The 10,092-nt window shown below is 35.7% G+C and overlaps 2 protein-coding genes across 2 annotated transcripts in view; one reads left to right on the forward strand and one right to left on the reverse strand.

The window, feature by feature from the left end:
- The first annotated feature begins 154 nt into the window (after positions 1-154).
- On the forward strand, positions 155-6,061 carry LOC132184346 (protein OSB2, chloroplastic-like). Its single transcript, XM_059597945.1, has 7 exons — positions 155-704; positions 1,211-1,349; positions 1,880-1,973; positions 2,961-3,124; positions 3,205-3,331; positions 5,487-5,551; positions 5,638-6,061. The coding sequence occupies exons 1-7, from the start codon at positions 307-309 to the stop codon at positions 5,779-5,781; spliced, it is 1,131 nt and encodes a 376-aa protein (XP_059453928.1). The 5' UTR covers positions 155-306; the 3' UTR covers positions 5,782-6,061.
- A 442-nt stretch (positions 6,062-6,503) lies between these two features.
- Positions 6,504-10,092, reverse strand: part of LOC132185845 (cation transporter HKT1;5) — a 6,558-nt gene continuing 2,969 nt past the window's right edge. Inside the window, exons 3-4 of the mRNA XM_059599642.1 lie at positions 7,007-7,234; positions 6,504-6,797 (exon numbers count right to left, since the gene is read on the reverse strand). Coding sequence (XP_059455625.1) covers positions 6,599-6,797; positions 7,007-7,234 — 427 coding nt within the window. The 3' untranslated portion in view covers positions 6,504-6,598. The remainder of the gene's footprint in view (positions 6,798-7,006; positions 7,235-10,092) is intronic.

The raw sequence follows: 10,092 nt of genomic DNA on the forward strand, positions 1-10,092 counted from the left end.
AATTTGTTAAGTAAATTAATTTGACATAACGTTTAAAAATTTGCCTCGGCCTTTCCCTCCGTTTCCCATGGGCTGACAACAAAATATGGGCCTTCATAAATACTACGCCGTTTAGGTCCAATAAGTTCAGCCCGAAGCTTTACCCCTCACGCCCGATGTTCGCCAGGCAGGGAAGCTAAGAAAGGATTTCAGAAGCAGAGTTTGATTGAGGAAATCGCTGGGTTGCTCTGTTTTTTCTCTCTTCTTTAGCGAAAATACTTCTCTGGAAAGCTAGAAAGAAAGCAGCAAAGGGTCAAAGGGTGCGCTATGAATTCATTTCTAAGCCGAGCACTGGCAAAAACTGCCTCCTCGCGGCGTCGGTTTCTACAGCATCCCTCCCTCTTTCTGCAATCTTATGCCGCCACCACCAAAGCCACCTACACCGGCTATAGTGCAAGACGTAAACCTAGTTATAAGCTGGAAGACCCCAAGGTCTTGGAGCCCACCGCCGCCGCCACCACTGGAAGGCCGGAACTCAGAGGAAAGCCAGCTCCAAAGGTGTGGGAGAGGCCGAGCGAGATTCCGTTTCAGACCAAGGTTTCCAATTCGGTGAGCTTGATCGGAAAAGTCCACATTCCCGTCCAGTTCGAAGCCTCTCCTGATGGCAAGTACTGGGCTGGGACCGTTATCACCCAGGACCATGAGGCTGACTCTTCCGCTCTTTGGTATGCACTTTACCCAAAACAGGAAAATAGTCAAAACCCTTTTTGAATTTCATGCAGAATTTTGTTATTCATGCTTTTTTAGAAATGTATTTTCTAGTAAGTTATAGAAATAGGCACCAGCTTTGTTTTTCACATTTTGAGTTGTACAAAAGTGAATTGATTTGGTGGTTCTGTTACAAGTTATAATCATTCTTGTTACTCCTTAAATTCTCATTGTTAGTGTTGATAAACTTTTCATTGCTTTTGCTTATTAGTTTAAGGACAAAGTTTTCAGTTTGGAGGAATTCCGTCTATTAAATTGACATCCGCTGAGTTGGAGGATTAACCAATTTGGAGGAAAACTTTATTCATTGTTTTATTGATTCATTCTATGAATTTCGTTAGCTTCTTTTTTTTTTTGGGTGGGGGGATGAATAAATGAATTGTGTTAACTATCTCTTTACGATTTGTGGTATTACTTTCCTACTTATGCAAGAATGTCTTATTCATTTTTTCGCATAAATCAGGATTCCGATAATTTTCGAGGGTGATTTGGCTCATATTGCTGCTTGCCATTTGAAAGAAAACGATTGCATTCATGTAGCTGGAGAACTGAGTGCAGATCCGCCTCATCCGGATTCAAATCAGGGTCAGGCCACTATGCAAGTATGTTTCTAGTTAGACCTTTGTGGTGAACTTGTATGCTTCACTGGCATTTGGCGTTAATTTGAGTCTTAGTGAATTTATTGGCCACTGATTGTGGATTTTTCTCAACTGTTTGAGGAAACCAATTTTGTGTTCCTACGGAATCATTTTAGATTGACGCAGCCCCGTCTTATGATTGGATTAGAGTTTAAGAATCTTTTTGGGATCTAGGGAAACATCTTAATTCAGACTTTCAACCTTAGTCACTAAAAAAAGCAGCTACCTATATGATTCAGAGGCCCTATTCACTGTCTACAACAGCTATTCAAAACTTGGTATTCTTTCTTAATTTCAATCTCAAACTGCTAAATTTTTTTGATGATCTGGGCCCCATACAATGTTGTTGGAGTGGTGCTATTTATTTTGGCATATGTAGTGGAGATAAGTTACATTTGTTCACACGTCTCTCTTTTAAAGTCGGTCTTTTTCTTTTATTTTATTTATGCGAAATTTTTGTATTGAATCTGACATTCGATGTTTGACTGGATCAGGTTATAGTGAATAGCCTCAACTTCGTCAAGGGATATCCTCAAATTAAGAAAAGTTTTACATCTCACAAGAAAGAGATATCATCAGAAAATTCTGGTAATCCATATGTTCTTAGTTCCATGATCTATGTGCTTGGCACCTTAATAATTATTTGAATACTTGCTACACATTGAATTAAGATTCCTTTCTCATGCTTGGTATCTTAGTCTTTCTGCACATATGGTTTCAAGACCTGGAAAAGGAGGGTTGTGATAAAACTGAAGACTAATGTGAATTAGTCACATCTTATTAATCTGGACCTTTAGACATGACTTGGGGCATCTTGTACCAGAGCCACACTGTGCATTGGTCTATGAGGAATTGGGGCTTGTATGCACTAAGAAATGGGCAAGGGCTTCCATACTTTATGTCGATAAAAGAGTTAGTCCAAGAGAATAGGATTCTTTAGCCACTTATAATATAAGTTTATCAACATGGACATTATGTGCATGCTTCTCTTATATTTATTTTACTTATAAACATCGACATTAATAGAATTTAGGATATTGTAATTAGTATGAGAATATACATAGCTTGATTTCAAGAGACTAATGGTGGGCTCGCGTAGCTTTTGGATATTACATATTTATCTTAATGTTTTAAGGAATTGTTTCCTTTAGCCTTGGCTTAATCTCTCCCCACCTTCTCATGAATAACTTCATTGTTTATCCAATCTTTCTTAGTGTTTCCATATATCCATCACAATGTCCTCATCTCAGCTCCACTAATTTATTGATATGCTGTTTCTTGATTGGCCAAAATTCTAAACCATATTGCGTAGACACCATTCTATAATATTTTCTCTTTGACATGATCCATGGTAACCTAGATGCAGCTCTCTTGTCCATCCAACCTGCCCTAACTTCATCCTCTTGATTGTCTAAAAGAAGCTTGAGATGATGACATTTGATTGCAAAACTCTGTTGAAAAGCTGGAGAAGTACTTACCTTATGCATTGAAAATTTTCATTTTAGCACTTGGGTGACTTCATTGTGTCAAACGTTTAAAATATTTTTACTAATATTTTCTATGCCAATCACAAAGTGGGGGAGAAGAAGGGAACGAAAGCACCAGAAGCACATCTAGGGACTGACTCATTTTTGGCTGGTGAAAGGAAAAGTGAGGACCCTGTATTAAATTCTTGGAGAGAACTTCTTGATAATCCAAAGCAATGGCGGGATTACCGTAGTAGTAAGCGCAGTGGATCGGTAATAACCCCTCTTTTCTGGTGTCTTCTCTATGACTCATTTTATTGGTGAAATGCATGACTTTCTTGTTTTCTTTATAGGTGAAGCCAAGATACCCTGATTTTAGAAGTAAGGTTGGTAATCAAGCACTCTGGCTTGACTCGGCCCCAGCATGGGTTTTGTCAGAACTTGAAGGATTAAAGTTTGACGAAGTAATGCAGAATAAAGGTGAGCATGGAAAACATTTCTTATTCAGTATCCCACAACTGTGCATGGGAACCGCAATGAGATGGGGTGGGTTTCTCCTTCCCTGTCCCAACCTTGCCTAGATAGAACCCGTCTCTCTACCTCCCTCATACCCAAGTTGGACAGCAATTCATTTCTTTCTCAACACCTAAAATATCCCAACCCTGTCTGCACCCCATCCTACCTTAACACAAGTAAATGATAGTTTTCATATATTTCTTATCAGCTATGCTGTTATATGCCAAAAGATCAAAGGGAAAAAGTACAGAAAAATGGTTGGGCATGGGCATAGTGGTGGTTGAGTAGGAAACCTAATAAACAGGTAGATATGAAGTTATGGAAATGATTGTATTGTTGAGGGGCATTTTAGTGAAAAAAAAGTTTGGGTGGGAGAGATTAGTCTCTGAATTTCTACCAAGTTTTTATCTGTTTTACCTTCGTCTTATCTATCTTGGCTGCAAACCTGCTCCGAAAGCAATGGGGTGGGCTCAAACGCTAAACTGCCCTTTTTGTCATCATTCTTGTACATCCTATTGTTTGCCCTTAATTGTTCCTATGTTGGACCGCTTGCATACAAGATAGACATGGATACTTGTTGTTAAGCATATCCCTATGATTTTAAGGTGCTTTCAATTACAGCAAGGTGACAATTACAGCAACAAAAAGGAATCTTTTGGCTGTGTAAACCCAATTAGGCCATTATCTCAATGAAATTAAGTTTGGTCTTAGATTTATCAACTAATTAGGATCAACTATATGTATTCTTTTTTGTCATTCTATCATATTTAATCAGGGAATCTTTTCCCTCTAACTTAGTAGCTATTCTATAGGAGCAATGCTAAATATTACACCCCCATCCCATTGGACTAATGTGGTAGTGTTCATCAGCCCTTGGATCAACTCTTGTTAAAGAAAAAAAAAATAATTCATGGGTTGGTAAGCACTATCACATCAGCTCAATGGAATAGGAGTGGGATGAGGGTATAATATTTAACATTTCTCATTCTATAGTGACACAGCTTTCTTGAAACAGTTTTTCATTTGATCCAACCAGTTTTTGTTTTATGAGCTGCATCCTCCTCAATCTCATTTTTTTATGAATTATTGATCTAAGATACAAAAAGTAATAAGTCTTTAATGTCTCTTGACCATCAAGTTTTATTATTCCCATTTCGTTATATCTATTTTTGCTGACCTTGCATTGCATATTCTCGGTTTTGGTCTCACTTAACCTAAAGCCTTAAATTTTGAGCATCTCTCCAAACTTCTAGTTTGGAGTCAACCTCCGCTTTAGCCTTGGCAACTAATATGATATCATCCGCAAATTGTATGCACCAATGGATCTCATTCTAAATTGATCTAATAAGCTCATCCATAACCAATGTAAAGATTTTGGACTTAGTGCTAATCTTTGATGTAAACCTAATGTAATGGGAAATTCGTTTGTGATACATATCCTTATTTCACGCTAGTTTCATATGTCTTTTATATCTTTAATCACATTAATGTCCTTTAGAGAGAGACTTTTCTTCTCCAAAACCTAACATGTTACCTCTTTGTGTATGCTTTTATATGCTTTCTCTAAGCTAAAAACCACATGGAGATCTTTATTCATTTTTCTCTATCTCTCCATTAGATATGTATGTAAGAAATATCTTTCGTGGTAGACCGTCCTGACATGAATCGAATTCAATTCTTTAATACTGTTATTTCACATTTTAATCTATGCTCAATCGCTCTTTTCCAAAGTTTGATGGTGTGACTCAAGCTTAATCTCGCAATAATTTGTGGAGCTCTGGTATCACCTTTGTTCTTGTATATAGGTATTACAGTGTTTTTTCCTTCACTTTAGCTCAACAAAAAGACTAAAAAAAATCATTTGTGTAAAAAAAAGAAGTTATAGTATAAATTTTTTTACTGCATTTCAATGTTACATGAACAGATGAGGAAAATATCTTCCTATATCTTATTTTATTTAATATGACATCCATTTCAAGTCTTTGGGTTCTCAAACGAAAAAAAATGTTAGTCTGGTTTTTTCAAAGTGTTCATTTGTTCATTTGCTTCTTTCAATTTATGGGTAAAAGACCTTTGTTATCTTGTGTTTTAACATTGTATCTACGCCTACTAAATTTAGGTGATGAATCATGGAAGGACTTGGTGGAAAACCCAGATAAATGGTGGGACAATAGACTGACGAAGGTAATTAACCTGCTAGATTCTGATTATCTTTTTGTGTTTCTCTTTCCGCTATTTTATCTCATACCTCTCTTAACATGTATTGGAAGACGAATACAAAAGCTCCCGACTTTAAGCACAAAGAAACTGGGGAGGCGTTATGGCTTAAGGGATCCCCCACTTGGGTGCTACCAAAGTTGCCGCCTCTCAAAAGTAAACAAGGTGTGGTATGGAGGGATACATTGCTATCTTGAGGATGGGAGTTAGGAGGTGATCAGGTAAGGTGCATTTTTCAGCCCAACTGCAACTTTTTGTGCTCGTTGTCTTGAATGGTGATTGAAGTTTCCAAAAAGATGTATGTAAGCTTTCTTTCACCTTTTAAACGATGAGATAGTTTGATGGTTTAAACTGTCTGTACTTTTAGAGAGATTCACCTGTCTACTTATAGTAGTTGCTGTACATGAAATGTTTACAAACAAAAGAAGATTTTGCAATTTCAAACTATCCTGCTATCTTTTAGCTTTATCAGCTTTATCACATCTGGATTTCATTTGTTCTGTTCATTTTGTTCCTTTTTCAATATGAAAAAAATTGTCAAGTCAGCCAAAAACAGTTTTTGCACCCCGCTTCGAGCCACTCCTATGGGTAGCCAACCACCCCTTTAGGGTGAATGGGGTGGTCCAAAAATATATAATTTTAGGGGAATTTATAAAATATGGGGGGCTATGGAACACCCCCCCGGCTGTAATTCTGCCTCTAGGGCTATATAGTATATATTGGCTCTTTTTTGGAATAAATTTGAGTCAATTATCACTCTTCACTTTTACAGGTCAGTTCGAGGGGATAAGTATAATTTTCGCTTTCTCAAAATAAGCATGTTTAGTGTTTGTTTTTTTAAAAACTATCCTCTTTATATCATATCAATACACTTTTTCAAACTAAAAAAAGAAAAGAAAAAAATCAAAACCATTACCAAACATACTCTAACTAATTTATATTACAGAGAATATTATGAACAAAAGTAGTGTCTTCATCACGAGGAACATATATATGACATGATTAAGACCTCCATTAGGAAAGCTTCCAGGCTTTACCACCTTTCATGCTGAATTTCTTAAGCCTTCCAAAGAACATAACAACGATGAGGATCAATTTTCCCTCCGTACTCCATCTCCCAGCGAATCCATACCACGTGTCCTTACAGGAGCTATCTGGTTTAACTTGCCGTTTGCAGCTATACCCAGTTGTGAACCCAACATTCCCGTATGCACTATAAATCATAAGACAATCTTAGTATTCAGATGAAAACGTTCTTTACATCCTCTCTCGGTTATTCTTCGATCTTTTCAATTTTCAAAATTACTATTGGATGGTCATGTGGGACCCATATGGTGATTTTGAAATTCGAGATGATAGGAGAAGGACCGGGAGAGAAAATGAATCATTTCTCTTAATGAAGAAAGCGGGGAAAAAGCTCACCTTATCACTTCAATGGTGACATTCAACACGTTGAAGTTGAGGGGATCCTCCTTCATTTTGTGTCTCTCTGTAATACATATGAGAATAATGAACATGGCTAAATAGGAGAGTTGTGAGAGCATCAGAGACTCCATCAAAGTCTTCCTTCGATTTTGGCCTTCTTTTCCCTTTTCTGAAATTTCTTCATGATCTTTCGTCGGAAGGAATGTAGTATATGGTGGGAGATACCTATAAGAAAAATAAATAATTAAACAAAGTTTTCCCGAATATTAAAGTTTCACAAATTATCATTCTTGTGTCACTTATTCCCACAAATTTTAACTCAGTACAACTCGTCTTCCACCGACCAAAAGATTAATAAATAAATAAAAAATGGTAACTTTCTTACAACAATTTGGATAACCCATTTTGGGTTTGATTTTCCCTTTTTACTAAAAGAGTAAAAGTATTTATAAACAATTCTAAAACTAAAACACACAAAACTACTTTCACTTTTATGTCACGTCTAGTGACAAAGTTACGTGGCGCCAAAAAAAAAAAAAAAAAAATTTTGCTATTTTTCTATCCAAGTTCCACACGGCACCCCCCCAAAAAAAGAATTTTTTTTTTTTCCTCCTACTCGGCACCCTCAAAATAATTTTAGCGGCACTCCCAATATCAATTGTCTGACTCCGCCGCTGGTCACGTATGAAAGGGTTTATCAAACACATTCGCAAGTTTTCATTCTTGATCATCAACAAAGTGTTGAAGTTAAAAGAGAAATTGTTCTTTGCATTCTTGCATCCATCTTTGACGAAGCATATCAACTCAACATAAATGTACTCAAGAATGATTTATTTATTTCTTCTAATTAAAAGGGCTGGAGGGGGTAACCAATTGTGGCTACTCTACCTGGGTATTACCATAATAGCATATACCCGCTGGGAATTGCTTATAAGGGTCCTAGATGGCGAGAACTGCCGGCTCTTCTTTAAGACCAATTGAGTTGTAGCCTGACCCAACTCCACCAGGACATTAGTGGATTTCTAAGGCAGCTAATAGTACTAATCAGGTTCATGTAAGTGATTTTCTATTACAAAAATTTGAACCCACATCCTAATACATGTCTAGACCTCATAGGAATTTTCTTGAGACTACTATACAGAACCACAGTCACTGGTAGTTACTTGAGAAGGAAGTTAGAATGCAAAGAAGCGTATCTTTAAAGTAAAGACTTTATTTAGCTCAAATTGCCATTTTCCACTGGTTTTTATTTTTTTATTTTTTATTTTTATTTTTTTTTATGAATTTTGAAGAAAGTAAAAGAAGAATATGTAGATGCTCATTGCTCATGGCATAATCATGGTGCGTTCATTCCATCATGTGCGGCTTGATTCCAAAATATTTTGATCAAGTGACAAATCATGCTTTCAGAGTAACAAGTAAATTAATAGTTCATAATCTAATCAACAAGGAAAGAGGATTTTATATATCTAAGAATCTTTGGTGCAAGGTTGGCTGTGGAATTTATGCGAGGGGTAAAGTGTTCATAGTTCAATAATTATAGTTGAGAATATATCATAATTATAGTTGAGAATATATCAAGAGACAAGAGGGATTAGAATAGGAATGTAAAGGATCCATATTTTGCTGTATTTAATCTTACACTATTCAAAATTTTAAATGACGTAACAACATATTCACCATGTGACAACATATACACCATTAGATCTGTGCAAATTTAATCTAGACTATAAAATAGATCATCGTAATTTGATAACACTAGAGAAATTAAAATGTAACATTTTAATTTGAGATTGTATACACGTAGTTAAAATTGTATTTAAGCCAGTGAAACACTAATTAAGAATTGTATTTTTTTTTTCTTTAAAGAAAATCCCAATCCAGGTGTAACTAGAATTCTTTCACCTTCTTCAATCTTGCTGCTTAAATGCGATCACCATAAACTTCAAAAGCCTTGAATTTTTAGATAGAAGAATCATTTCCAAGGATGGAGTTGTAGAATTTTTTATTTATTTTTTAATATTTTTCAAATTTAATGAGTGGAGTTTCTTATCAAGTGTGAATATTGGGACATAGTCTTCTTCAGCATCGAGGGTAAAATGATTCAATTAGGAAAAGGTAAGTCAAGTGGATTTCTCGACGTGGCAACTCTCAATTAGCTTAGCCTATCAAATTTCAGTCAAAGCTTATCGAGTTGACTGGCCCCCTCAACCTCCACCATGCCTTGTAATTAATCTCCTAATAACTTTTTTATTATAGAAAAAGTAAACATACTTTTTCAAAATAATAATAAATTTGCAATGTTCTTTCCAAATGAAGATGGCATAAATGTCCTTCCAATCTACTTAAAAAATTGCAAAGTATCTTCTTTTAAACATTTTTTTAATAGCATGTTTGTCTTTTTACATGCTAAAATGGGTAAATTGTAATTTTTTTTTGATAGTTTGAGAGGACATTAATACAATCAATAGGTCGGATGAAACATTACAAATTGGATGTTAATCTGAGGAAGATATTTGTACTTTTCCCAACTTTCTTAAACGAGTCATGCAATCCCACTAACATTCGCTTAGGAAAAAAAAATAAAAGTGCATCTAAAAGTACAATAGGTTTTATTAGATTTTTTTTTTTTTTTTTAAAAAAAATTAACGCAATAATTTATATGACACTTAAGCCCCGTTTTGTTCGTGGATTAAACCTTTGGATTGGACTAGCTAACACTAGGTATAGCTAGTCCTTTGTTTGGTAATACTCTATTCCTGAAAATAGAGTATTTTTATGGGATTACTAATCTCATATACACAGGATTAGCTAAGCCGCTCAAAATTGAGTGGCTTAGCTAATCCATTAATGTGGGATTAAAATTAATGTGTAAAATTGCCAAAAAAACCCTATACTTCTCACACCCACGAGGCTCTCACGATCTCCATCTCTCAAAGCGACTCTCTCAGTGCAAACTGCAACAATCTCTCTTCTCTGCGCAAAGTATCTCTCTCTCCCTCTCTTGTCTTCGATCTCTCTATTCTTGGTTATTTCGTTCTCTTTCTATTTCTTGGATTTTTTATTTTGATTTCTTTTGATTC

The sequence above is a fragment of the Corylus avellana genome, chromosome ca6 (genome assembly GCF_901000735.1).
Source record: "Corylus avellana chromosome ca6, CavTom2PMs-1.0".
Classification (NCBI taxonomy): Eukaryota; Viridiplantae; Streptophyta; class Magnoliopsida; order Fagales; family Betulaceae; genus Corylus; species Corylus avellana.

What these genes read in the sequence shown, in the direction of transcription:
- LOC132184346 (XM_059597945.1), top strand. Translation starts at nt 307, where the DNA reads ATGAATTCATTTCTAAGCCGAGCACTGGCAAAAACTGCCTCCTCGCGG. An exon ending in AGGGTCAGGCCACTATGCAA is followed by an intron (nt 1,350 to 1,879) that starts GTATGTTTCTAG and finishes TGACTGGATCAG; the next exon opens with GTTATAGTGAATAGCCTCAA. An exon ending in CGAAGTAATGCAGAATAAAG is followed by an intron (nt 3,332 to 5,486) that starts GTGAGCATGGAA and finishes TACTAAATTTAG; the next exon opens with GTGATGAATCATGGAAGGAC.